The following is a 27,921-nucleotide window of genomic DNA, read 5'->3' as shown; positions in this document are numbered from 1 at the left end:
CGGACCCCCTAGGGGTCGCGGACCCCCTGTTGAAGACCTCTGCTTTAAATGAAGCCTACCTTGATTAGCATGAACTTGTGCATGGGCTCGTACCACTGCAACAGAACCACACTGGAGTCCAGAGCACAGCAGAGGAACAGGTTCCCTCCTAAAGCAGAAAAAAACAAAGTTTTTGTATTTTCTTCCCGAGACATATTAAAACTCCACAAATATCTTTCGTTAAAACAGACAACAATGAAGGAGAAAAAAAATCAAATCTTGAAATATTTTTGTAATAATGGACTTTTGCTCACCGACTGCGCAGGTCTTGCAGCCTTTGGTATCTGGTATTTTGCTTGTCACTGGACATTTTCTAGAGGAAAGAAAGTTTTAATGAGGGAGATTCTTCCACCTTTCTACAGCTAAGAACATAGGATGAAATAAAGTTCAATGGTACCTTGACAACAGCCTGTGAGTCGGTAAGGGAACCATCCTCTGATCTTTCCGGGCCTGTTCATATAATTCTTTTAGTGAATGTGAGTGAAGCTGTGATGATTTACCTGAAAAAAAAAAAACCCAAAGTCACTTAAGCGCACAGCTCAGCTGCATAAGGACACAGAGTTGATGATTAAACCCCTGATTAATACTGTTTATGACCATGAGAATGATGATGATGATGACAATGATGATGATGAATAAAGATACTTTAAATAAAAGGAGAAGAAGAAATTCAGTTTCCTGAGCAGAAATAACTTCAGGGACATGCTACTTGTGGAGCATCTTCTACCTTTCTGTTTTTATTCATTTATAAATTATAAAATTTTTTCCTCAAGGTCCCTCTGATAAACGGTAAAGTTCTTGACGGAAGCTGAGGGGCCCATCAATGGAGGCCATCATGTGTTTAGGCAGGGCCGGACCAAGCCCCAAAGGGGCCCTAAGCTAAATTTAATCTCTGGCCCCTTTATTTCTGCCTATAACATTTATTGCTGCAAACAACAGTCAGGTGATCACATCACTCACACACATGTTCATATTGTCCAATGTGTTACACATTGTAATTTCATATGCAATCTATTTACAGTAAAGTGCCATCTGGCACAATGTGGAAAAAAATAATCGGCATTGCAAAAATAACAGCAAAAGACCCCGAAAATAAATGAAAATAATTGAATTACATTAAAACAGTCACCATCTAATAGAATACAATATTAAGCACGCTTTATATGTCATCCAAATGAAAAGTAATCAGTAACCAGGTCTTAAAACTCTGTTAATGTACCGTATGTAACCATAGAAAAACCTTTGGAAAAGTAATGAAATTACCTTTACCTTTACCTAAACCACTGTTCTTCCTCTGTTTTGAACAAACTCTTTAAAAAATATTTCTGCTAAACTTTTCTGCTAATACTAAATATTGCCAGTCCGCTCAGTCTTTGTTCTAAGATGGAAGATCTAACATATTTCTTAATAAATTAGAGCTCAGAAAAGTCTCTCTCTGCAGATGCAACAGTGGCAGAGGGAGTGCAGGCTTTCTGTGTAGTTCTCCAAAGATGTGGGTAGAACTCACTATTATTTTATAATTGTAAAAGAGGGAAGTGAGCAGTTCAAATGCCATCATCTGTGCCTCAGGGAGTTTTTTTTAAAGGTTTTTCCATCTCTGTAGAGAGCTTACTCCAACAGGCTGTCTGTCTGGTTTTTCTTAAAAATATACATTTATAAGAAAAGCTAAAGCTCATCATTTCTCGTCAAGCTGGACCCCAAAACCAATTAAATTTTTCTTTAATAATTTTATAATAATTTTAAATAATCAAATATAACCTATTGTTGTAAAATGGCACGCTTTAGTCATTGTAACCATTGAGAACTCATCATACATACAAAATAAATACTTGTATATTTTTTACTTGTTCCTGGAGGCACGCTAGTTAACTTGGGGCCCCAAGCAGCAGTCTGCTGGCTTGATGACCAATGGGGAATGGGTTCTCCTCTCTCTCAGACCCATTTCCTGTCTACACAACATCAAAATAATAAAACAATAAACAAAAGACCACTCGTGCCTTAAAAAATTAAGGAAAATAGAATGAAAAGCATATCAAACCATCACAATTGCCTCTCCATGTTTCATTGTCAGCACTGGTGTTTTTATATTTGCCTGCTAAATGAGGTTAATGCTCATACAGGGTCCGTTTGACCTCTTCAGATCTCTCATCATGATGTTTACTCTCAGTTCAAGTATGGCTGACTTTCTTATTCCTGTATAAAATCAACTTAAATATCCATATATCCAAATAAATCAGAGAAAAACAGAGACTTTTTTTTTTTCCCAGTTTTTTTTCTCCAGGAGATGGTGCTGCAAGCACAAAGACTGCAGGTTTGGTATGAAGAACAGGGGGTTGGCATCTTAAAAAGAGCATCTGAACTGGAGATATTTTATTTTATTTTTTTCCCCCAGCTTTTATTATTATTACACAATCACAAGTACAGAGCAACGAAATTAACTCTCTACATTTAACCAATCCCCTTGGGGAGCAGTAGGCTGCCACTGTGTGGCGCCCGGGGAGCAGTGTGGGGTTAAGGGTTGTGCTCAGGAACATTATTTTTATATTATTTTAGTGTGAACTTTGACCTTTTTTGAATTACTTTTATGCCCAAAATCACATATTCTGATCTTGCATTTGGATAATAGCAGCCATGTTCAACCTTTTTCTTTACCTGATACAGACATGAGGACGTTATTAATGGTGTAGACCCAGGTGCATTTCCCAGGATATAACTGGAAGAGACGACACAAACATCCAGGGTTTTATTTCTATGCGCTCCTGCATTTTTTTCCACAGCATAGATTTTTTATTGACAAATATAAGGGGATAATTTTAGAGCCTTCCAGTAAATCAGACCAGGATCTTACCAGCTCCAGCGTGGCCTCAGTGCCATTAAGGTTCAGGGTGTAGATCCCTTCCTCTGCCCCCAGGATCAGATGCTGCTCTGAAGGAGGAAGAGCGGTGACATGATGTTTAGTTAGATGTCTGATAAGGTAAAAACAGCTGGATATTTGGAATGAGAAACAACCTTTAGACAAGGGGTTTTCCCAGGTTGTGGAGCAATTTATTTTCAGAGGGGAGCCATGAAATATCTTTTTAAAATAGACCTAAAGACACAAAGCAGAAAGACAGGTTAACGTTCAGCTTAGATATTTAAAACATCTCATTGGCAGAGGTTAAATCCAGGAGGAACTGACAGGAGGTTTCTTCAATACAGGGCTGGGACAGTCTGGAGGATCCTGAGAACAGAGTAGAAAAGAATCTGTCAGGATTAAGTCAGGGGGGAAGAAATACATTTTTTTTTTATTCCTTCTAAGAAGATGCTTTTAAACAAAAGAAACAATGAGAAAATTTAGATTTTCTTTCAAACTTCATCTTTTCTTCTACCTTTGAAATTGGTTTCCGTCTCCGGAAGTCTTTAGGAGGGAGTTCGGGAGGAAGTGGTTCTGCTGGGCTGTTATGTATCTGAGCCGGTAATGATGGAGGATCTGAATCACACAACGATACAAACATTTTCACAAAACTTACATAACAAGAGAATCATTCTGATGAGATGTTAATAACAAAATAGATCAAAATAATTTATATTGGCCCTAAACAGAAATGTAGGTTTAACAGCAGCCAGACAGACAAACAAAAAACAACCAACTTAGCTGCTTTAAAGTGACGGTTGTACAATTACTAACAAACATTAAAAGTATTTTTAGAGCATTAAGGATAACACTAAGTATAAAACAATAAAACAGAAAATGAAATAATTTAAATGCCCATGTTTCTAAACACTATACACCTATACACTGAGTTCTTTACATTTTATCTCATTGTTTTATATTCACACGTTTATCCATTAATAGATGTAACATAATATTTACACAAGTTAAAAAAGGTCTCCAAACTGTGAGGATTTAGTGACCGCCGGATGGGGGGAGCTCACCTGAGTGTCTTGAGGCTCGTGGGTGGGGTGTGGGTCGGACATGGGTCCCACTAGAGGTCCTGATGAGAGGGGAGGGGGCACACAGGGAGCTGGGTTTCCTCAACCGATCGTCCTCTCCTGCCATGCTCTCCTCTGAGCTAGTCCGAGCTTTTGGCTGTAAGGAGAAACATAAAAAAAAAAAAAAAAAAAATAGAAAATTTAACAAAAACATTTTGGATCCATTTTCAGATCAAAAAGAGTCCTTTTTTTAAATTAAAAACTAGATCATGACATCCTGAGTTTAGTAATTAGAGAGCTTTAAAACAAAACAAATAAAGTGTCTCATTTCATTCAAGAATGTTTTTTTATAAAGAGTCCTGGCTTTGAGACCTCCAATCCACAGTGATCCTCTATGTTTCTCTTTAAACGTCCTTTAAATGTTTTTAAATTGATGTGCAGCAACAGTTTGTCCTCTAAGCTCACTGCAGATTCCTTTTCCTTTCTGTCTCTGTTAATATGCACCAATAAGCTCTAATGCACCAATACAGAAGTGCTCAAAGTGGTTTATTGACAGCAAATGCAGCTATTTTCTCTCATAAATCCAGTAGAAGCATCAGGGATGCTCTTTGACCTAACCCTTGCTCCACAGCTAATCAAATTGTTAAAGATGTGACTGCATGCTTTAGATGTAAATGACATTAGAACCTGCTGCTGAACCAGATCCTTTTTTATTTTGTTGTTATTCCAAAATATTAAAGAGGGTGCACTTTTTTCTAATGAGCCTAATGGAAATATATCTAGCGTTGGGGTTTATTGTCACCTTTGGAGGAAGCGGAGGAGGAGTTTCATCTTCTGGCATTATGATGCTGTGAGAAAGAGAAGGCTGGGTCACTTGTCGCCTTAATGTAAGAAACAAAGCAAAGCTGTTTAATTTCTGATATTAATTGGCAAAATCAGTGAGTGTATTATTCGTGTTGCAAAGGAGGGTCTGGAGTGCAGTGCAGTTATTGCTGATTAGCATATCCCAACTGTTATGAACAGTTTACAGCAACAAAAAGAAAATTCTGACTTGGTTCATCTTACCAGGCGGGCTGCATCGTAGGGCTAAAGACAGAGAAAATATCATGCAGTTAAAAAAACAACCAATTCCTGGAAAACTGGCCTTTCACTTCATGAGAGTGTTTTCTTACATGTCCACATCGTCGTAGTCATCAGAGTCTGATTCCTGATCCCTGAGAGATGAAAAGATATTAATCAGTTGATAGAAAAGGAGCTGATTCATTTGATCCGCATGTGTGATTAACCAGATCGTTTCATTGTTTACCTCGGCGGGCTGTTGATGCTGCCTGTTGATCCTGTGGAGGGCCTCAGCTGAAAAAATAAAATGGAAAGTTGTGGAAAACCATTAACTATTGTTAATTGGACAGCAGTTTTAATCGTGTTTTAATTTAATCTTCCAACCTTATTTACTTTCACACATGGTTATAAGTCGATACAAACTCTTTGGACTAACTATCTTAGATCATCTGGTCAGAACAAACATTATTTTCTTTTTCTTCATCAGAACATCTGTTCAGCAGCTGCTTCATTTTGGAGAATGAAATAAACTTTAAGTAAAAACACCTCAATTTCAAAGCTGTTTCCATGCTTAATCAATATTTATATTTTTCGATGCTTAAAAAAAATGACAGCATGTTTAAAGGGCCTGTATCAACTTCTTTAGGCTTTTAATTATGTTATAATTGTATCCCTTCAGCAAAATCATGGGTTAATTTATGCATCTCTGGGTAGGAGTTCTGCTCTCTGGGCAGCAGCTCCTCCCTGTCCTGTTTAAACAGGGAGATGGGACATTTTTACATAGAGATAATTTAACCCTCATCCTCCATGAACCACCTAGCCTGACCACGCTGCGCCTGCACAGTGGCACTCGAGGATTGACGTTGCCAACATCTGGCTTAAAATGATCATGATCAACAGATCTGGAGCCTTTTCTGAATAAAATCTAATATTAATCATATCTGAATGCCAAATCTGTATAGAACAGAAGCTAAGAACCAAAACATGAGCCAAGAGCTGCTACATTCAACCCTTCAGGATAAACAGTTTGGAGCTAAAATCTTAATCTCGAACTGTCATTCTTAGGTATGTCTGGCATTTTCCAAAATGTCAACTTTAGAAATGGGAGCAAATTGTGTGTTTGTGTCAGACTGCGGGACAACTTTCCTGTTTGTTTTCCAATGTTTTGAAGATTAGTAGTAAAATGGACAAAATCTGATTAAAACCTGAACAGAGTAGAAGGAAACCTGTCTGCTTTGAGGTGAGACTCACAATGAAGATGTATAACCAGGTTATATCAAAACCAAAGGACCGAATGCTTACCGTTACATTTGGTGATCTGGTCTTCGTCGGCCTCTGAGTGTAAATCTGTTCGACTGAGTGGGCGAAGATAAAGATTTGATAATTTTTAGCAAAATATCCAGAAAAGGTAATAATCAGAGCTTAAGCAGAATAAATGTTATTCTAACAATTAAACAATAATTGAAAAAAACAAAAAAAACAAAAAGAAAATATTCAGTTTTAGCTAAAAAAAAATTTCTTTTAAAATTGAGAAAAAAATACAAAACTGAGCCGGTTTCTTACAGCTGATGTCAGAATTAGTTCTCTCGGCTCGGTTATGTTTGTTGATAGACTGGATTCTTCTTAAAGATGCAGGAGGCACCACCTTAAATCCCAAAGAAATAAAGAAATACTCTTAAAAACCCAACTAATGGCAGGTTTCTGATGTGAGGATATAAGGGAGGCTATATCGAGCTTATATATTGTTTATCCCAGCATCAATCACTAAACCCTCAGCTTGTTTTACCTCCATCTCGTCTTCCTCGATCGACAAGCAGCTCTTGTGTTTCTCAGGGTTTTTGAATTTGTCCAGCAGGTCCAGAGTCAGCTCCTGGTTCAGACACTGCTGGGTTAGAAAAGGATTCTGCAAACCCAGAGAAAAAAAAAACGTTAGGGCAAGTTAAGAGAAACATAGAGAACAACAGCTGAGCAGCAAGGAACCGCTGATCAGTTTGAAAATAAACCTTGAGACACACTGAGACACAATGCAAGGACTTTAAATGGGAGGTTCATAGCATAGCTTTTAGCTTATGCATAATGCACATAAATAATCATATTTAACATTCGTATCAAAGGCAAGATTTGGAATTTATCTCTGGGATGAGTTCTAAGGCCATTTGCAAACTGTCTGCATGTCATAATCTATAGTAAGAATGCTTATTAATGAAGGGGAAAAACGGACTAATGGAAAAAAAATCCAAAATTATAAAAAAGAATATATTTAAAGCTCTTTTCTCAAAAAAATAAAAAAATAAAAAATAAGAATAAGTAAATAAATACATGACAGAATCTCTGAAAGTTGCATCTGAATTGACCACAAAAACCCAGTATTGATTTCCTTTGGACAGATTAGTCCAAAGTCAAGGCATTTGGCTGCAACTCACAGCTTGAGTGTGGAGAAATAAAAAAAAAAAAACGCATCAGGAAAACTCAAAATAAAAACACAATTCCAACCGTCAAACTGGAGGAGGACTAATGATTTAGGTGTGCTTGAAGCCTCATGCCCTTGGCCAAATTGTGATTCTTTTTAAGGCAACACTGTGTTACTATTAACCACAGGGGGCGCTACTCCAGTATCCTCCAGGTTTATCACCCTAGCAACAGTGTACTGTCTCAAAATTAAGTCTGCCTCCATGTTTTGAAATCTGATAGCAGACCACTTTTGACCAGCAGATTGAGAAGTCATAGAGTTACTTGTAAAATATGTAAAATAGCCCCAAACATCTGCTTTTATCTGTTTTGTCATATGTCGTGGGAAATTGTGTGCATGACAATATATATTTTTACTAATTAGAAGAATCAGAATATGCTGACCTCATGTGAACTGACTGCCCCCCAATCTTGACCGTTCTATTACCATAGTGTCTGCAAAAACCTTACTTTTGTTCTTTGAAGATACTTTGAGTTCCATAGTTATATTAGCCAGATCTCCTAAAGGTTGGATGTTGGGTAACTTTTCATATCTGTATTTTTGGCCTGTTCTGTATGTGTTTGCTCCAACTTTATAAAAAGTCTGGAAAGCTTCAGCTCTGGGCGACATTCTCACTGGTTGTGTCCCCAAATGCTGCAATACCTTTGAATAAACATACAAAGACAAGACTGATATTTTCTTTTTCGTTGAAAAAAAGCATCTTACTCTTCGCTAATTAAAAAGAATTCCATAGCTAAAAACAACTCTTAGGTTAGTTAGCCCTCATGTTTAAGGGTAGCTCAGACTGCCGTCAAGCAGAGCTCTGGGTCACATGACTCATTCATTGATGTATGTAACCCTCTCAAGTTATACAGGCGAGTTTTTGAGAAGGGGAGCTCTCAAAGATTCTGGATACATGCAAAGAGATTTATATTGACCTAAATCTTTTCATATATCTCAAAGAAAGCTAATACTTTGGTGACAAGTTACCCGGTGATGCTTTAACACTTTAAGGAGAAAAACAGCTCTGGGTGGTTTGCTAAAATATGAGCACAGAGTTAGTTCGTTTTTTAGAAAATATTTATAGGAAAACTACCAAGCAGAAGAAAAGGAAACTTTTTAATAATATGTTGTAACTTTGCACTTATATCATTAGTTAATCTACACTGAAATGTGGACAAAACATATCTGTGAATGCTTAATAAGTGTCACTTGTTATGTTTCTACCTAAATGTTTAGTTTTTACAGCACTAGTGGCTCATTTTTCTTACAGTGGGCTGACAGGAAGGGGGGTATGAGAGAAGGGGGGGAGACATCAGCAAAGGACCACAGGCTGGATATGAACCCGGCCACATTGAGGTCTAAGGCCTCTGTATATGGGTCATGCGCACTAACCACTGTACCACCTGCACACCCAGACCCATGATACTTTAACATCAAGCTGATTATCATGAAGGCCCAGCAACCTCTCCACTTTCTGAGAATCCTCAATAATGGTCAAATTAAAACTCAAGCTGCTGTTTTTTACCGCCTCTTCATTCAGAGCTTGCTGACTTTCTAATAATAATAATTGAACTTTATTGATCTCACATTGGAGAAATTTACCTCTGCATTAACCCATCTCCTCGGGGAGCAGTGGGCTGCCACTGTGGGGTTCCAGGAGAGCAGTGTGGGGTTAAGGGTCTTGCTCAGGGACCCAGTCAGTCAGTGTCAGTCTGTGGGAGTGGGGCTCGAACTCAGAACCTCAGGATTCCAAGCTCTATGCCTTAACCACATATATTAATCTAATATCTGATTTCACTTTGTTTTTATTCTGTTTAATGTTTTTGTTAATTTCTCTGTGCACTAGTCAGTTGACTATTTTCTATGTACTACATGTTGTGGAGTTGCACTTTGACAATAAAGATTTATCCTACATCTGACATCTGAGCGGAACCAGCAGGTGAATCTAATGCAGCTGAGACATCCTAACAGTTCGGACGGTACAGATGGAGTACTAACCGAGAGCATCTTGGCAGCGCTTGGTCTCTTCTTGGGGTTCCTCACCAACATGGCCTTCACAAAGTTGTAAAAATTGGATGACCTGTGGGCAGGAGGCAAGTGGTGAGGTCAGAGACCACCTTCATATGCAAACCGGTTCTTTAAAAACACAAACAGATCAGATGCTGCAGGTAGAACCAATATTTTTTTAATTATTTGACCAAAGCAGGTTTATTACAGCTTCAGATTTACCTTAACAACTCATTTACCCAACAGTAGATCATTGCTAGGTGTTTAAATGAGAGTCCTGTTTAAAATGTTTGTGGATTTTGTCTTTACCATTTGGACTTGTCCTTCAGTTTCGGGGGCTGGTAGCCACTTTTGGACATGAGAAATAGGACCCTATGGGGGACAGAGAGAAAAAGAAAGGTGAGACAACGACACAGACCGTCAGTTCTACTGGGTTTCGTTTAGCAAAGTGAGGACAGTGAAGCTGGACGTGTGGGTGGTGGAAAAGTTTGACGTCACAAAGAAGGAAACCGCCTCTGTGCACATTTGAGGTTGATCCTCGCCTCACGTTTGTTTTGTTTTTTTCGATCACGTTTTAGAGCAGTCCATGGCTGCATGCTTTATGGGCTTGATGAGGGACTTTGTTTCAATTCTAGTTCATTTTTTATCACACATTTACAGTTTCAAACATTTTTAGTTATGGTTCCACTTAACATAAAGGACTATTTCATATTCCCCCCCAAAATTGTTCTAATTTGACAAGACAAATTAGACGTTTGTGGTCAGGCTAAGTTAAAAGATAAAACCGGATTACAGGAAACAGGCGTCATTCTCACAGTGAAGCATGGCGGTGGTAGCGTTATGATCTGGGATGGCTTCTCTGCTTCTCAACCTGGACGTCTTACGGTAAATAAAGGAAAGCGGAATTCTTTTAGCACAAACTAATTGGGTAAAGCAGCAGAACAATGACTCAGAGCACAATTGGCTCTATTTGGTTTTGACTGGTTATTCATCATCTTCTACTTTTTGACTGGAAGCACATAGAGACACAGTCCAACCAGCGTGTCCTGACCTTTCCCCTGGGCCCCCTTCTCAAAGGAGGCCTCCATGGACTGATAGCTGATGGATGTTTGTACAGACTGGGTTAAAGCCTGTTCATCTAATTCTTAAACCACAAACAAAGAAACCTCTTGTCCTAAATTTACCCTATGAAGCTAAGAAGAAATATTAGTTTGTGTTAACAATTTACTGTACTAAAGCATTTACTTCCTTTTAATTTATGTGTATAAAAAAAAAACACAATATCTTAGAATATTTCTCCTGGATAACATCAGCTGTTATTCTTTTAGTTTTGAGTTGTTCCTCATAAGAAGACCTGGAAGTTGCAGAAAGCTTTTTTTTTATTCTAACCTAATTCCTTCTGTCTTTGGTGCAATTTACTGCCAAAATAGGTGCAAATAGAGGTTGTTGTGTAATACTTCAGAGTCATGCCTTAAAAAATAAAAGTACTTTAAAGTTAACTATTCTAACTTACACAAAAACTTTGGTTTCCACAAACGTTTGAGTATTCTGAACTTTTAAGGGTCTTTTCATTCAATATTTTACTGATCTATCTTCAGTTTAAGGCATTTCTATCAATCAATCAATAATCACGTGCCACAGATCTTCTTTTAGGATTAACTAAATCCACCATATTATGAGCTAAGAAATGAGCTTGGTTCTGCCAAATAAAGTAATCCTGTTAATAAGCCACAAGAGGCAGGAAGGGCCAAAATCTCCAAAAAAAGTTACTTTTTTTAAAGAGAAAACCGAAACCATTTCAACATCTGTTTTTTTGGTACAAAACTAATTAAAGTTTTGCATACTAAGATTGATTCTGTCAGTTTAATCTACTATTTTTGCTGTTTTTGTTATTAAACATGTGGGATATTTTTAAAAGGATTACTAATGGGCTTGAAAGGAATGGTAAAAATTGGTAAAAAAAAGTTGGTCATGGACCAAAAATTAAAGAAAACTATAAAAAGAATCATTATTCTGTCCACCTCAATCAGAAAGTAACACGAGCGATTTATTTAGAGAATGCATCCTGTGTGTATTCTATGTGCACAAAGACATGTTGAACAGCATCTGTTTCAGTTTTAAGGTTTTACATATTAGGACATATAAATAAAGCTCTGGTTTTCACATACTTTAATCCAACATCTAGTGTTTAGAAAGCACACTGCAAATTCCAAAGTGTCCTTGTATATAAGGACAGGATATTAAAAACTTATTATACCAGACGATTTAACAGCTCAACAGCTGTCATATAACAGACTAACTTGATTGGTCCCTCACATTGTTAAAGAAGAGATCATCTGTGCAAATTTGAAAATCTGCTATGGTATCATCCACTCAAAGGACAAGTCTACAGGTATATTTAGCTGCAGCTTTGTAAACATTAGTTGTGCTGCCATATTTCTTTACCAGAGATTAAGTTTCCTCCTGCAACTTTTCCAAACAAGTCGGTCTTTTATGAAATTTTCCTTTGTAACATTTAACAATCTAAATGAGTTAAGCAGAGTCTGAGGTGGAGCTGTTGGGTCATGTTCCTCTGAGCATTTCACTGACTAAGATTATGATGAAAGTCCTGGACTTTCTCCTCCTGGGTGAGATTGACCCATTTTTAGCCTAATAAACCTTCCCATGTTGGTGGGCATCACTTGTTTCATGGTTTAGTTTATTTCTGAATATGCTTCATATGTCACCAAATATCCCAGAGGTCACAGCACTGTTATCATTATCAATCATCTATTAATCAGCTGCAACAATTCAGGTGACCCCTGAAACCTTTGCAAAGAAGCAAGGGTGAAATATGTGTTTAATAAAGAAAAACAATAATAACCTAAAACCTAATACTGTTTATTCTATTTATTTCTGAGGCTTAAAACCATAGAAATAAAAGGCGTACTTCCTATGTACCATAAAAACAGTAAAGGTTGCCTCTAAAGAAACCAGAAACTACACCTCATACTGAGATGCTGATGCTAAATGTTTGTTTAAAGGTGGTGTCGTGTCTGTCAGAGTTTAATCACCGCAGCGGGTGGACGTCAAACATTGGAGGCTGCAGCTCTGCCAGCTCGATGGCTGTGATGCCCACAGACCAAATGTCACACAATTCATTGTAGCCGCCTTTAATCTCCACTGCTGCTACCTCTGGGGCCATCCTGGAGGTGGGAGTGGGAGAGCAAAGGTAAAGATAAAAAATGCATAAAGTTAGATTAAAAAGGGTATATTTTTATCCAATCTTGGCAAAACTTTTGAAAATTAGGCACACAGATGGCTGAAAGCTGCATTATTAAATAATCTTTACTGTTTCTTTTAAATTAGTGATCAACTGCTTTAGATTTGATCCTAATGTAAAGCTGCGGAGAGAAAGAGAGGTGATTTTAAGTGTGGATCTTACCAGTATGGCGTCCCAATGAAGGACATCCTCCGAGCCAGAGTGGCAGTGATCTGAGCTGAGATCCCAAAGTCGGCTGCAGAGCAGGGGAAATAAAAAAATATTTTAAAAAGGATATTCAAAATCTATTTAATAGATAAACAGCAAGTATTTTAAATGTTATTTTTTGAAGCAAAGAAATAGGACTGCAACAATGATCTGATTAAATGGATAAAAATAATTAATTAGAAGTATTGCCAACAATTTTCATTATCGATTTGTGGTGTCTAATTAATACATTGCTTGCTATGTTACAGAGCTGTTCCACTGCACCTTCAGAGCACTGTCAGGCTGACTGACGATTGGAACCGAGTCTTCAAATGAGTCAAACTTGGTGCTTTGTTAACAAAAAATATGCAAGCTTTGGGAAGTGATCTGATATGGCATGAAGCACAGCAGAGATTATGCAGTGACTGGAACAACAGTGAGGCCGCAATCTTTGTTCCACTTCAAAGTGAGGAAACTCCAACAGCTGTTAGCACAGCGGAGTCATGCGTTACACCTCCAAATATTAGTCTTTTTGATTGTTTACCTGGCTGAGGACATTAACTATGTTTACATGTGTGAAATTCTTTAATCAGAATGAAATGTAATCGGATTACAATAAAGAAAGCTTTTCTGAATTCACCGGTTTATATGACCGAAAAATCAAATAATTGCAAAAATAATGGGTGTTTAATTGCACCAAGCTTTATTTGCCGTAGAAGCAGAGCTGTCAAATTTCCTTAAAGTCGTAAGGAAACGGCCGTTCTAACTGTTCCAGAATTGCTGCGAAATTCTCCCAAGAGGTTCACGACTTTACACAAGAGAATAAAGTGAATGTGATTGGTCGTTTATCAAGGGGGCGGGATAGTTGTGGCTGAAGGTTTGCAAGCAAGTGTGATTATGGCCGGTTTGTCGGAAGCATCGTTGCTAACAAATTAGCAACTTAGTGCTAGTAGGTTCCCAATGGGAAATTCCAATAGGACCAAGCAGCACTAAATTGGTGACTTAGAAACAACGCTGTCAAGGAACGCTATGGACAGCGGAAACAAGCAAGAGGAGGAGAGTTTTGTGTCAGAGGTCGTGGATGAGTCTCCTCCGTCATACATTTTTAATTTAGAGGAGGAAAGCGGGGATGAAGATGTTGTGGAAGAGGACACCAGGGCGACAGAAGCTTGGTTTGGTGTAGAAGGCTTCCAGCCGTACATGTTTGAGCCCTTGCCTCACAACGCTGCCAGTTCTGTTTGCTCTACGCCTGCTGAAGACACAGACGTCCATCCCTGTGAACACTTGGTTGGAACTCAATGGGGAAGTAATAAAGAATAAATCATTCTTATTTCTTATTTCAACCATTGCATATATTAGCTGCGACATATGAATCAAGATGCTATGACCAAAAAAAAGTGATTGACAGATGACTGTTGATATTAACCTGACTCCGCCAGATGGATTTGCTCCGCATATCCATCTGGAAACCTTCTGTTGTAGTAATGTTGGGAAGGGGCGAAAATACTGTTTAGCTGATTGGCCTATGTTGGTGATAGACGGGCCAAATAAACCAATCAGATCAACGAAGCATATGACATACTAANTTTTCCTCTGAGAAAAGCCTCCAGAGCAGTGTTTTGCTCTTCTTTCAGTGAAGAAATACTCTGTAATTCCGATAAAACTAGCTCGATAGCCACGCTAACGCCAGTTTCATCGGCTGAAGCCGCCATGTTCTTTAGACTGAACTGTCGCGCTTCTCATTGCGTCACACCTCAACCCGCCTCAGAGCCAACGCTGATTGGACGTTCGTTTGGTGAACGGCTCCAAATTTTCTTCAACTGAGAGTCTCCAGACTGATTAGCAAGTGAAACCTTGAAAGCTCGCTAGATCAGGATGGTCTCACGAGGCTATGTTGATATATGATTGGCTGAATTTAGGTGTACAAGCTGACGTATAACTAACTGGCTTGCATAAAATAATGAAAACCCTCCCACAGATTTTAAGAAAGGATTTTTTTTTTTATAGAAATTTTCTAAATTTTGGGACAATATTGTTTGATAATGAGTACAATTACATGTTTCAGCCAGAATGATTCTGGGAGCAGTTCAGGCATTTTTGCTTTCCACAAAGCTTTTCCTAGGTTACATATTAGGGGGTGGAATAAATTACCATCCCTTAAAGTTTTGCGCTGCTCATTGCTGCTCCCTTGCCCTCCACATGTCTTCAGGTCTGTTCTCTGTATCTCTATAGTTATGCTGCTATAGGTCAGACTGCTGGAAGACATAGGGACCTCTTTTCCTCATTATGCTTCATTCTATCTCTATTCTCCCGCTCTGAATAATTTGCTAGTTCAATCTCTAACATTATACTTTCTCTGCTTTTTCTCATAGTAGCTTCATCTGGTCTGTTCCTGTTTGGCTGTGACACCATCATGGAGAGAAATGTCAGCTGTGCTGCTACCATCAACACTTTTGTTTACAGTATATAGATGTTGGAGCTTAGGCTGTTTTTCAGTGTAGTCCTGTTTCTAACACTTTCAGAAGATTTATATCTTCTAATCTATAAAAATCTAGTAATTGAAATGTAGCCTATAGTATCTAAATAAAGTTTAGCTTGTCCTCAAACAGTCTATGACTGATTGTTAAATGATGTCCTCAGTCTGGTTACTCTGTTGTGCCACACTCATTTCCAGCACCAGCATAATGGTGAGATGCACCAAGCCCTTCTTCTTACACACCACAATGTTACGGGTTCACTTTTGTGTTTAGTTGCTGTTTACAGAGAAAATATTGATTGTTAAATGACTGACTAACAAAAGTTAACAGGACACATAAGTGGAAATCAGTTTATTTGCTCTGTCAGTCCAAATGTTTTATTTTGGAAGAAAGAGGCAGAAATGTTTTTATTTTTTCTCCCAGGAATCAAAAAACAAAAAGAAAAACAACAACCAATTGATTGATTAGTTCTTACACATCGTAAAACATGCCATGATTTAATGAGGCAGAGGTATTGTTGTGAGAGCTGCTACCTTTGTGGTGGGTGACTCACGCTAACCACACTGTGATACAGTGCAATGCACACTCTGCAAACTTCCACTTACCTAGTTTGACCTCACCCTGATCATTCAGAAGGATGTTGGCACCCTGCAAGGAAAAGACGTGAATCATGAGAACAGATGCAACACAGAAACTTTGTATTTCTCCAAAACTCTGTTCTCTGTGTTCTGCTCAGAGATCTGTAAGCAAACTCACATGGGAGAAAGAGATAATATCAACCTTAAGTTTGGATTGAAACTGGATTATTTATGCATATTGCCGTATCCTACAGTCTAAGAAAAGATTGGTTGGAAAAACCTCTAGTTAATTAAACCAAATTTGGTTTAACCAATATGATGATTAAGCCATTGGTTTCGGATCAACCCAAATAATAGGTTAACCAAACGACCAATAAAAATGGTAACTGATGGTGTACTACGTTGGTTGTAGTTAATGGTAGTGTGTATTAGTTATCGACCTCGAGAACAATTATTGTGATGTGCTCCATTTACAGCATACAAATCATGGCATTAACCTTTGACTTAACATTAGCATTACCTAGTACTAAATTCCATGAAATGTTAGTAGCAACAGTGGCATGAGATGCAGGAGTTTGCTCTGCACCGTAGTGTTGGTAGATCTAGTCTTGATATTCTGGCTTTTTCAAAGGCACTACACATATATTTGGACACATTACTACCAACAAGATTGGCAAAATTCAACCAATATTGACCAATTATTGACCATTCTGATATTAGGTTGTAGATGCACAAAGGAGCATCATCACACTTCCTTCTTCCATGCAGCTGTTAGAGCTTATAATCATAAAGTTCTGGTCATCAGAACAGAATTTGTCACTAATCTACTTCTGCAAAAGGCAACGAAGATCTTCTGACTGATGTTTTCCAGGAATATGTCTAGCCTGATTATTCAGGTTCTTAGCAATCAGGTTCTGGTTTTTCTGGTTTTCTCTCTTCTTTTTGTAACTGCAGCAAACCATTGTTTTAATCTGAATTCTTTATCTAAAGTCTGATGGAAACACCGGCAGACAAACAGTGCCATGCTGACCTTAATATCTCTGTGGATTTTCTTCTGTGCATGCAGGTAGTCCAGACCCTGGGTGCATAAACAAACAAAAAACACAACTCAAGTTCTTACTTCCCCTAAAACTGCAACGACTTGAAAAACAGCATTGCTATTGGATTACAAAGAGCAAAGTGAAGAATAAAATCTGTTGTTACCTGTAACATCTCCCTGCAGATGTAGGCGATCTGTGATTCGGACAGAGGGCCTGTCACTGTGGGACAAAATTCACTTGTTTTATGTTTGAAATGAATCACAGGAAGAAAATAATGAAATACAAGACAAAAGAGAGCAAAAAGTAAAACATAAAATGAAGAAATCACAGCCTGAAATGCATAAATCAAGCAGTCAGTTGTCATAAACATTCTAACAGTGCAATGTTTTTTGTTGCATGCAGAGCTGAAATGTAGCATCGCATTAACATGATGAGTTGCAAATATTTCATTTAATTTGATTTTGCAACAAACTGGCTGTTTCTGCTTGTTGCTCCTGCAGTCTTTTCAAACTGAACTCAGCTGTGCATCAAATATACGGTCATACCGTCTTTTCTTTATTAAGACAAGTTGATCAGTTTGGAAATAAATTTCTATCATATCAAACTGGACATGCTGATATTTTTAATTGTAATTGTAACATAATTGCTTGTTCTCCAACTTTTCAGCTGGGGACTAACAAATAAACCGCTGATGAAACCACTAACCTCAATTATGAATCATTTAAATAAAAAAACATGTCAAATAAGCCGAAGAAGGGAGTCCTGTGTCATATTTCACTTCAAAGACATCAGTCTTAAAGAGTTCATCGTAAAACCACAATCTGGCTATTCTATGGTTTTCAAAACAGATAAGTCATTTAAAACCGGTTTTTGAAACCAGAAACCCTTTAGAGCTATGCTCTTTAAAAAGGCAAGCCTTTACTAAACATAAAAGATAAGTATCCATAGCAGCTTTCATCTTGAATCTTTTCATGTCTGTAGACTGATAAGTTTATTTTTCTAGAGAAGAAAAACCTGTAAGCAGAATATGTTGACTGTCTTTTTTTATAGCAAAAACAGAAGATGGATGAAGTGAACAACATTACTGCACATCAGTGCAGGGAACATAGGTAGCGGTAAACACATATAGGGAAGATGGACTCTTTCAAAACCAATAAAAGAAGAATATTTCTGTTGGAAATGCTTTTTTCTCCCAAATTTGTTAATAGAAAAAAAAAGCAGCTCCTAGTTTTAAAGAAACATATTATCTAATTTGGCAGACAGAATGGTTGGTGGTATAGCTAACTCAAACAGCTGGATCAGATGATGGCGAGACTGACTGCAGCGAGAAGAAACACCAACTGATCCGTTGTTTTCAGACAATAAGCCTGAAATTAAGCGAAACAAAGGAGATTGTTGTGGATTTCGGGAGGTCCAGGCAGACAGAACATGTAATTGTTGCATTTAAGCTTATTGAACATAATTCTATCCTTTCTTTTACTTTTCAAAGGTAATTTTCAGATTAGAATTCTTTTAAGTTGTCTTTGCTTTATATTACATTATCTACTGCATAGTAAGAATGCTTTTTTAAGTCTAAAAAGGTCTCCTTTGAGCTCTCACAAAAGAAGCAAACAAGCATTTCATGAGGATTTTTGTCAATGCTAAGGACTTTAATGAAAACATCATCTTAAAGATTTTTTTGATAATTTCCTTTTCCTTGCAGCATGCAGGCAACGAGGTATATCTTTTTTTTTATTTAATATGCTCTGCAAGTTATTATTTGTCTGTCATAAAATGGGGCAGATGGACCCAGTATTCAGGCTAGACAGACAGTGGGAAGTTTCAAAACATTTAATGACCGAAGACAAAACTGAAACCGAACAGAAACAGGCTGCTGTGGATCTTCTGACATGCAGCGGTTCCGGGGGGAGGCGGGGTAACATCCATCACTGGCATTCTGGTTTAACAGCTCAGTCCATCCTCTCGGGGGAGGCAGGATCCAGCTGATGCATTTCCAAAGAGATGCAGCGCTGAGCCGTCCAGAGTGTCCCTGATGTAGCAACCCCAGTGAGCAGGCAGGAGACCGATCCAGGTCAGGAAAACAGTTCAGAACAGGACAGTTCTGAGATTCAGGAGTCCACAGCCTGACCAGGGGTTCCGATCCACACAGGAAAAGACAGTTCCAGGGTTCCAGGAATCCAAGGAGCACCCAGGCAGGTTCAAAATTCCATGCGTCCAGCAGCGAGCTAAGACGGACACGCTTAGATGGAGACAGGCGGGCTCAGTGGTTGAGAGGAACAGAGACAAGACATGGTACCTGGAGAACTGCAGAACTTTAAACTGGCCAGGATCACAGGACTTAAACCTGACTCCCTCCCACAAGCCGAGCCAAACAGGCTCCGCAAAGAGGAGCCAGGACCCGAGCACCCCCCCACACTAAGCAGACAAGGAGACAGGACTACACTAAACACTAAACCCTCTCGACACACAGCCCCCCAGGAGTCAAAGACGTGAACCACGAACTTAATTACTGAAACATAAAAACATATTGCACAAACATGAATAGCTAATGATCTGGCCCTGATAGCTGGGCTGAACCGTATCTAAAGCAGAAGGAGCAGGTGGATAAGATGAATGGTAATTAGAGAGCGGGGAGCGGGCAGGTGAATGAAGTGAGTGAATATATCAGCTACCGGGGCTGCGACCATTACATTGTCATATTAATGTTTATGTTTGTAAACATTACGTAAGTTTAACAGTTTTCAACGTGGATTTGGAGAGACCAAGAGCAACTTCAAATAAACAAGTAAAACAAAGGAAAGGGAATTACAGAACATATGTTATGATCAAGCTCCTGGAGCTTCACATCTCCTCTTTCGTGCCGCTGCCTTCAGGGATTATCAGAACACAGACTAAAATACTTAAAGACAACTTCTTCCCTAGGGCTGTCAGAGAACCAACCCTTTTTTTACTCATGTTGGCACAGTTTGTTGCTCCTTAAGCTAAATGTTATACCCACTCTTGAGTTGTAAAAGCTGTGATTTCTCAAACTGACTTCTGTAGTGCATAACATGCACACAGAATGATAATAAAGAAAATTCTGGTTCTAATTATGACTCAACAGCCAGACCACTGAGAGGAATGGCTGTTAGTGAGCTTCCAGAGCAGAGAAGGATTTTGTTTGCCCTTATCCAGGATATGGAGTATTTTTTGTTTGTTCTTTGTGTCAGAGCTAAATGAAGGAGAGAACATTTGAGAGCAGATGTCAACAGTTATTTTTGTCTTCCATAAATCACATTTGTAACATTAGTCTGAAGAAACGTATGCTACAGATTTAAATATGTTTTTATGTTTTTTCAGTTAACTTTAACATTGGCTTAATAATCATAAAGGTGAACCTATGCAAAGGTTTGTCTTTGATCGACATGCCTCCACATCTCTGCTTGCCTCGCTGGTATGGGGAGGCTGAAAGCAAAAGAAATGCTCTAGTCATCTTTTTATTAGGACAACGACAAAGAAACTAAATTGTTTAGGTTTTAAAAATTTAAATATTTCCCTCAGATAACCTTTAGTTTAAGTTTTCGTTTCTTAAAAAAGGTACAATAAGACTGGGCTGTTTGGTGATGTTTTAGACTTAGATTTAGACAGACTTTCTTGTCATTTTTTACACACAGAGTTCAGTACAGCTCTCAAGACCTTTCCAGTTTTAAAGTGCAGCAGTGATAAAATATAACCGGGTATATGGTTTACATTTCCAACATTCAGCGCTTTTTTTTAATGCTTTTTTTTAACTCCATTTTGACAAACTGAAATGTTATCTTTAAAATTATTTTTCTTTTTTCCTTTAAATATTATAACTAGTTTAAATAATTTTCAACTAATCTCCAAATTGTTATGGCACATTAAGGCAGTTTTAAAGGTTCTCTGTATTTTGGATGATCAAGCACTTATAAGGTGATTAAAAAAATGCAAGTGGATGTCAGAGTTAAAATAACTGTTACTGTTTTCCATATTTTTCTATCATTGCCATAATGGTAGTAAAGGTTTCCCATCAACTGAAGTGTGTGACTAAATTGTTAAATAATTATAGAATGGATCAAGAAATGCTGGTATCATAAAAGTTATTCAAAGAGCAAAACATTTTTGTGCAATTTTATTTCAAAGAGGCTTGAATTTTGAAGAACAGAAATCCTTTTAATATCAACCTGTCCTGGGACTACAGGTGGAAATGAGCATCTTTTGCTATAACCTGACAACATAATTCCTGTTTTTATTATGCAAGTGTGCACTGTCTATCCTGAATAGTCACTTTAATATTGATTTTTTTCTTGAATAATCAAATTGGTGAATTTATAAATAATATTATATTGGTCTATATCTGAAAGGAACTATATTTTAAAAGCCACAAAGGGTGAAAGAAAGCAAGAAAAGTATTTTGCAGCCATTTATATAGCACAGACAAGATGTCTGTGCTATCTTAAGTTTAACAAAATAAGCAGCTAGAAAAATTACATTTCTGTTGCATTTTTTCTCCTATGGTAATAAGATGATTTTGATATTGTAGCTATAAACTAAAATGACTGAAAAGTAAAATAAAATAAAATTAATTTCTCCAAAGGCATATTTCTTAGAGAAAACCCCTTTATCACATATTTCCAGTCCAGCCAGTCCTTTACTCACCGTGGTAGATATCCTGAAGGGAACCTCCTCCACAGAACTCCATACAGATCCACAGTTTGTTGGCTCTACAGGAAGATGGAAAAATCCAAATTAGCCACTGTGTTAATGAAGAAAAGAATAAGAATAAAAAGGAAGCCAAATATCTGACCGTATGTAGCTGCCGTAATAAGCCACAATGTTTGGATGTTTGCAGCTCTTAACAATGACGATTTCCTGCTGGATGATGGAGAAATCATCTTCTGCAGAGGCAAACACAGAGAAACAGCGGTTTCAAAAAAGCTTTCAAGACGAGATAGAAGCAGCAACACTTTCCGATTTCTTCTCTTCTGTCACAAAGAAACAGGTGAGTCATCCTGATCCGGTTAGTTTCATCAAGCTACAACTTGTTTATAAAAGCATAACCTGTTTGGGGCTCTGAAGTTTTTCTGATACCTTCTTCAGTCTAAACGCCTGTGGTCATGTTTAAGATGGGGGTGGGAGGGTTTGTGTTATTTTTTGTTGCTGTTTTTTTTCCAACCACAGTTCCTCCTGTTTACAAATTACAACTCAGAGTCATGGGAGGGGAAAAAAAAGGAAGTGCAGCCTCCTTCCATTCTGGGGTTTTAAGAGTCCGGACGCAATAACAACGACCTGTTTTTCATCAGTTCACCAGATTCCATCCTGTCTTTATCTATCAAGCAAACATGAAGGTGAGTAAAAACATAAAGCAGGCTTTTTGTAGTTTAATGGGCTGGGAAGTTAAAAAAAATAACTAAAAATGGAAAGATATCAATGACATTACACAAAGAAATATTAACACACCAAACTTTAATATTTTATCAACCTAAAACCACAGACCTCAATGTATTTTCAATTAAAGATCCTCAGTTTTGACTTTGACTAGACCATCAAGAGCAGTCCTGGGAACGTCACTTAAAGAAAGTAACTAGTTATAATTACTACTGTGTTCAAGAACTCAGTATTAATTCACATTAACAGTCTTTACCTCTCTAAAACATAACAGTAACACTACAAAAAAATAATGCTTTTTAGGCAATTTAATGAATCAGTGTTCCATAAAAAAGAATAAATCATGTAAGGAATGCCTTTCAGTTTAGGAACGCTGTTATTGACTCTGCAGGTCTGCCATCTCCTCATGTCTCTCCTCCCTTTGTGAGCCACCTCTGCCTGCTGACCACCCGCCCACATCCACCCTTAGCCAATTGTATGTATGCACTGAAAGAGACTTAGCTTGTGAAACACTACTTTGATTGATCAAGTTAAAGTGGATTGCAAGCAACTTAATGCCGTTAATCAATATTTAAAAATACTTTTGTGAGATTACTCTGTTACTAAAAAATAGTTTTGTGCTTTACTGATCTTACTCCCAACACTGACGCAGAGATGCTTTAATTCAATTCATCCCACGGTTATGTTGTATTGACTTTTATACAACCGAGCCCCAGAACCTCAGCGAGGTTAAAACCTATTTTCATGACGGGAACTGATCAAAAGTGGGGATACAATTGAACAAAGACAGTAAACAAGTCTCTTTCCTGGTCTTTTATGATTACGTTGAATCCACCAACAGTCACTCTGTCAGAAAAGGACAAAAAAGCCTGATAGCACACTCTGTGATGATTGAGAGGCTAAAAAAAGCAGGTGGTGTGAGAAACCATAGTTTTCACAATATCCGCAACCAGTAATGAGAGGTAATGTTATGGTTTTGGTTCTGTTCAAGTTTGATCTCTGATTTTTTATTGGTTTTATTTCCAGTTTTGTGTTCTAATTATTTTTTATTGTACTTAAGTTCTTAGAGATTTCTTGTTTGCCCTCTTGTGTCATTCTCCTTTTCCCTAGCTCCCTTCTAGACTCCTCTGTCCACACCTGCTCCCAATCTGCTAATTTTAAGACTGGTAAAGTAGACTGGTATACAGAAACCTCCATACCAGGTTTTTGCTTTTCTATTAGGTTTTTTTTTCACACTTTGCATTTAGCTCCATATATCTCTTTGAATGTGGCCCTGAAACAGCGGACGCTTCCCAAGCAGCACGATTTTCTAATCATACAGCGCTTTGCTTGTGAGGCATAACATTTAAACCTGCTGTCCTTTAACCAAAGCCACTTTTCGAAAGGTATTTGCTGTGTTTTTTAGTTTGGCAAGACAACAAACAGGACCTCTGGCAGCTAACTCTGCTTTCAACTCCGCCATCTTGTTCTGCCTGACCTGTCTGCTCTGTTCCTTCCTCTGAAACAAAACAGAAACTTTAATAGTGAGATTAAATCCCACAATTCGGCTCGACTTAATACGTGACTTTGATCTATGGGTGGAAGAGAAAAAAGTGGTGGAATATAAATCGTGTTTTCTTATTTATAAAACACTTTAATTTTCCTTCTAATTTATAAAGATGCAGAATTTTGTGGTGTACTATCGCATCAATCACAGTGGGACAAAATTAACAAGTTGAAGGGGCGGGAATGTTTTCGCAAAGCAGAAAACAATCAAAAACTTTTTTCAACATTTAATCTTTTGAGGTTGTTAGATTTAAAGTTTTTTTATTCTGAAACAAAAAAGACTCTGTGAGGGCTAACTGTAAAACTTAATTTTGGAAACAGATTAAAGGAGAGTCTGAATAGCAGAGATATTCAGTTCTTGTTTAATACCTAATCTTATCAACACTTCAAACTCCCTGACCGGAATCTGTATCTTAGATGTTTATTCATAGACTGAAAACATTGGTTTAAATAAAAAAAAACTGGTTTGCAGCATGACTTTGTGATTTGTAAAAACATTTTCTCAGCAGTGTAGATGAGATAATAAGCAGATGCGTCGGTTTAAGGCTCTCATTTTCAGCTGCTATTCATAAATAACGTCACTGTTTAGTTTCATCTTTCTAAAATTATATTACTTTATAAAATGAACTTTGATAACCTTTTAAGGATACGCATCAGCAACCCAGACAAAATCAGGAGGGAGCAGAAGAGCCCTCTATGTCACCTGTCAAGGACGACTAATCCTCCATGCTTTAAAAATCTATCCATTTTCCATCACGCTTTATCCCAGCTGGGGTCGCGAGGGGTGCCGGTGCCTATCTCCAGCTGGCGATCTGTCCAGGGGTACACCTTGGACAGATCGCTAGTCTATCGCAGGGCAACAAACTTTAAAAATGTGGCAAATTTTCTCTCAGGCCTATTTTGCTGTTTCTATTAAAAATCTACAAAACAATGTTTTAATAACTATCTCCATGCTTTATCCGACACAAACACTAGAAACTGTATAATTTCCCTGCCACACAACAAGAAGCGGCTCTTCAAAAGTTAACAATATATGAATGAGTACAAACACTCGCTGCTTAAATAGGAGCCACTTCTTAGGAATTCACATCCACCATTTTATTTTAAAAAATCCATATAATCCATAATAGGGGTGTCCTGATAAAATGTTTCCATTTCTGATATGATTGCACTTTTGAGAACTGACCGGGATATTGGCCCATTATAATCATACATACTTTGATACTTATTATGTAGAGGGAAATGTTTGAAAAGATTTGATCAAGTAATATTAGTGAAAGAGAGATCAATAGTCAACAACAATAGGTATGAGGAAAACTAACCCATTTATCCTTAACCAACAGGTTAAATTAACCTTAGACTAAAGCACCCCTTTTTATCAGCATGCCAATATCAGAGATTTTAGGTGCAAGACAATATATTCAGATATTAGTTTTTTGCCTGAAATTGAATTGATATGCAATATCAGTATTAGATTGTGAAATCCATAAACCATATAAAGTAAACATGTGTGCCATCATTGTCTGTACATGCCATACATGCAATGACACACCAAAATAATCCTGATGTATGAACTACGTACACCCAAAAATCCAAGCAGCTTTTCTTAAAACACAGCTGTTGGTTAGTGGGGGAAGGAATGTAATTTGGAAACATTCTAATATTCTGCTGACTTTGATTTTAAATTTAAGCCGCTTTTAAAAATCACAACATTTCCATGGATGCGGGGTATGTAGGATTCAAGTCCCAATTTGTGAGTAAGAAAGCTTTATAATGATGCCCCAAAAGGCTGGAAGTGACCTGCAGTGAAATGGGCTGGCCTGGTCTTTATCAGCCTCTAAGGCATGTCTGGTCTGATGTGGAGGTTAACATCCCTGAATGATCTGATGCATTTCTATTTTTTGGTTTTTATTTAGTTGGAAGTCTTATAAACTTGCTGTTGTTTTTGTTACTTGCTGCAGCCTTCATTTTGCATTTGTTTTTATCCGTTTCAGGATTTACTTAATTAGATCATTTTTATTTTTGTAGCTTATCATAATGATCATGGAGACCCACACTAACAAAATGGATTTAAACAAAAGCAAAAAAAAAAAAAAAAGATAAAAGAAGAGAGTATAGCTTAAGGAGAAGCAGCATTAAGTTTTTATGCTCCACTAATCTTTAACAAACTTCCAGAAAACTACAAGTTTGCTCTTTTAAATCAAGCCTAAAATCAATTTATTTAGAGCTGTGTAATACAGATTAATTTGCCTTGCCATAACCGTTATAAGCAAAATAGAAACAAACAAAAAAGAGTCAATGCAACATAAAGAAAATGCAGAGAAAAAAAACAACAGAAATTTATGAATGAAGTCCCAACCATTTTATTACTAAACAAAAGAAAAAGGTTTGACGGTTGATGATGCTCTGCAGCTTACTGCCAAGATTTGAAGAATAAATCGTAAAACATAATTTATTCTAGAAGTATACATGGTTTTATCATTGATATAATGAATAACTATAAGCTGTTTTTAGTGTTGATACGGGGGATACGGCTTTCTGCCCACAAGCAAATGAAAACCAAACCCTCATCTGTCTGTTGTGCCTGAATGAGCCGTGTTTGGTTGTGGGACTCTTTTTGCCGGAAAGCAAGGCTCGCCCAGGCCGCCATTCGTGCAAGACCTGCCACTCACTTGAGAAACACTAAGCTAATACATTTACTTTCTCCATTAAAAACCATAGCAATGCCTATTTTTCTTCTCTGGCTTAGACAGAGCCATACATTTTGTTGTGTAGGCTTTCGATCCCTGAAGGCACTTACTCTTTAAATAAAACCTTCAGTAATAATTGTTCTTACAGTTAACAGCTCTTAAACAAGACTTAACCTTTAAGATGTTTCGGTCTAAGTTTAGCTGAAAAATGATATGCATTTTTATAACTCTGGACTCTTTAAGTCATTGACGTCAAAAGAATGAAGATGAGCCAAGAAAAGGATTTCCTGTTAGTCTTTATACCTCAGTGAACCATGTGTCACAATGTGTGTGTCTGTCTTGTAGGGGGGTGTCATCATTTGACCCACCCAGGTCACTCTGTATCTCCCTATTCTTTTCCTCTAACTTTGTGACCTACGCAATAAACATGACTAATTGTATCCTGACAAAAAGGGATCTTTGCTTCAAGTAATTTGACTTCTCAAGAAGATTAAATAAAACATAATTTATAGCTTTAGGTGTATGGATAGGATACATTATGAAATGATGAGCTATACACTTGATTTGTATTTAAAAATCTAAGTATTTTAGGATTTTACAAGTATTTTAATTAATGGTAAAGATTAATTTATCCAAAATGAATGCAGAAAACAGAGGTGTCTGACCTCCCCAAATTAGTCAGAGTGCATCATCACCTCATTCAGGAGGTCACAGCATGTAAGGGCCTGCAGGACCCAGCTGACTTAATTCAGGTCAGAGTTGATGATTCAAGAGTAAGAAAGATAGAATGGGCAACAAAATGGAGCAGTTTAAAGACCAGGACCATTGCAAACCCCAAAAAAACATAAATACTTGACTAATATACCAAAAAAAAGTCTCAAAATGTATGGAGTAAAGGTATTAGGAAATAAAAAGGAAACTTCTTAGAAGGTAAGTGTGGCATTACTGGTCTAAAACTGACTACATTTCAGAGAAGCAGTCAAGTACGGTGGTGGTAGACTGATGGTGTGGAATTATATGTGTCATGGTTTTTGTTCTGTTGCCCTTTACTTTGCTCCATGTTTCCTAGTTTTATTGGTTTAATTTCTATTTTGTTGTAGTTTCTAGATTTGTTAGTTCTCAGGTTTTTCTGTTTTCCCATGTTGCCCTCTTGTGTGTGTGTTCCTTTCACCTTGGCTCCCTCGTTGTCTCCTCTCACACCTGCTCCTTGTCAGCTCGTTAGCCCTGCCATTGTCTCAGGCCCCGTCCACACGAAGTCAAACCCTGGACTAAATTCACAAATTTTT

At 37.6% G+C, this 27,921-nt stretch overlaps 1 protein-coding gene across 2 annotated transcripts in view; it reads right to left on the bottom strand.

Moving 5' to 3' along the window:
- The window catches only part of map4k1 (mitogen-activated protein kinase kinase kinase kinase 1), a 73,483-nt gene that overhangs the window by 6,878 nt on the left and 38,684 nt on the right, over positions 1 to 27,921 (bottom strand). Inside the window, exons 3-27 of one of the 2 annotated variants that reach the window (XM_015386992.1) lie at positions 21,820 to 21,910; positions 21,672 to 21,736; positions 17,176 to 17,231; positions 17,003 to 17,050; positions 16,000 to 16,042; positions 12,894 to 12,966; positions 12,523 to 12,654; positions 9,779 to 9,841; positions 9,461 to 9,542; positions 6,797 to 6,913; positions 6,574 to 6,655; positions 6,313 to 6,365; positions 5,258 to 5,304; positions 5,124 to 5,165; positions 5,017 to 5,037; positions 4,754 to 4,832; positions 3,955 to 4,108; positions 3,408 to 3,508; positions 3,218 to 3,259; positions 3,049 to 3,127; positions 2,888 to 2,964; positions 2,692 to 2,752; positions 437 to 539; positions 294 to 352; positions 60 to 148 (exon numbers count right to left, since the gene is read on the bottom strand). In XM_015386992.1, the coding sequence (XP_015242478.1) occupies positions 60 to 148; positions 294 to 352; positions 437 to 539; positions 2,692 to 2,752; positions 2,888 to 2,964; positions 3,049 to 3,127; positions 3,218 to 3,259; positions 3,408 to 3,508; positions 3,955 to 4,108; positions 4,754 to 4,832; positions 5,017 to 5,037; positions 5,124 to 5,165; positions 5,258 to 5,304; positions 6,313 to 6,365; positions 6,574 to 6,655; positions 6,797 to 6,913; positions 9,461 to 9,542; positions 9,779 to 9,841; positions 12,523 to 12,654; positions 12,894 to 12,966; positions 16,000 to 16,042; positions 17,003 to 17,050; positions 17,176 to 17,231; positions 21,672 to 21,736; positions 21,820 to 21,910 (1,859 nt within the window). The remainder of the gene's footprint in view (positions 1 to 59; positions 149 to 293; positions 353 to 436; positions 540 to 2,691; positions 2,753 to 2,887; positions 2,965 to 3,048; positions 3,128 to 3,217; positions 3,260 to 3,407; positions 3,509 to 3,954; positions 4,109 to 4,753; positions 4,833 to 5,016; positions 5,038 to 5,123; positions 5,166 to 5,257; positions 5,305 to 6,312; positions 6,366 to 6,573; positions 6,656 to 6,796; positions 6,914 to 9,460; positions 9,543 to 9,778; positions 9,842 to 12,522; positions 12,655 to 12,893; positions 12,967 to 15,999; positions 16,043 to 17,002; positions 17,051 to 17,175; positions 17,232 to 21,671; positions 21,737 to 21,819; positions 21,911 to 27,921) is intronic. The other variant, XM_015386993.1, reaches the window with a different exon arrangement.

The sequence above is a fragment of the Cyprinodon variegatus genome, unplaced genomic scaffold, assembly GCF_000732505.1.
Source record: "Cyprinodon variegatus isolate N-32 unplaced genomic scaffold, C_variegatus-1.0 Scaffold383, whole genome shotgun sequence".
In the NCBI taxonomy this organism is placed as follows: domain Eukaryota; kingdom Metazoa; phylum Chordata; class Actinopteri; order Cyprinodontiformes; family Cyprinodontidae; genus Cyprinodon; species Cyprinodon variegatus.
The sequence above is the reverse complement of the archived record's forward strand: the minus strand, read 5'-3'. Positions and strand labels throughout refer to the sequence as shown.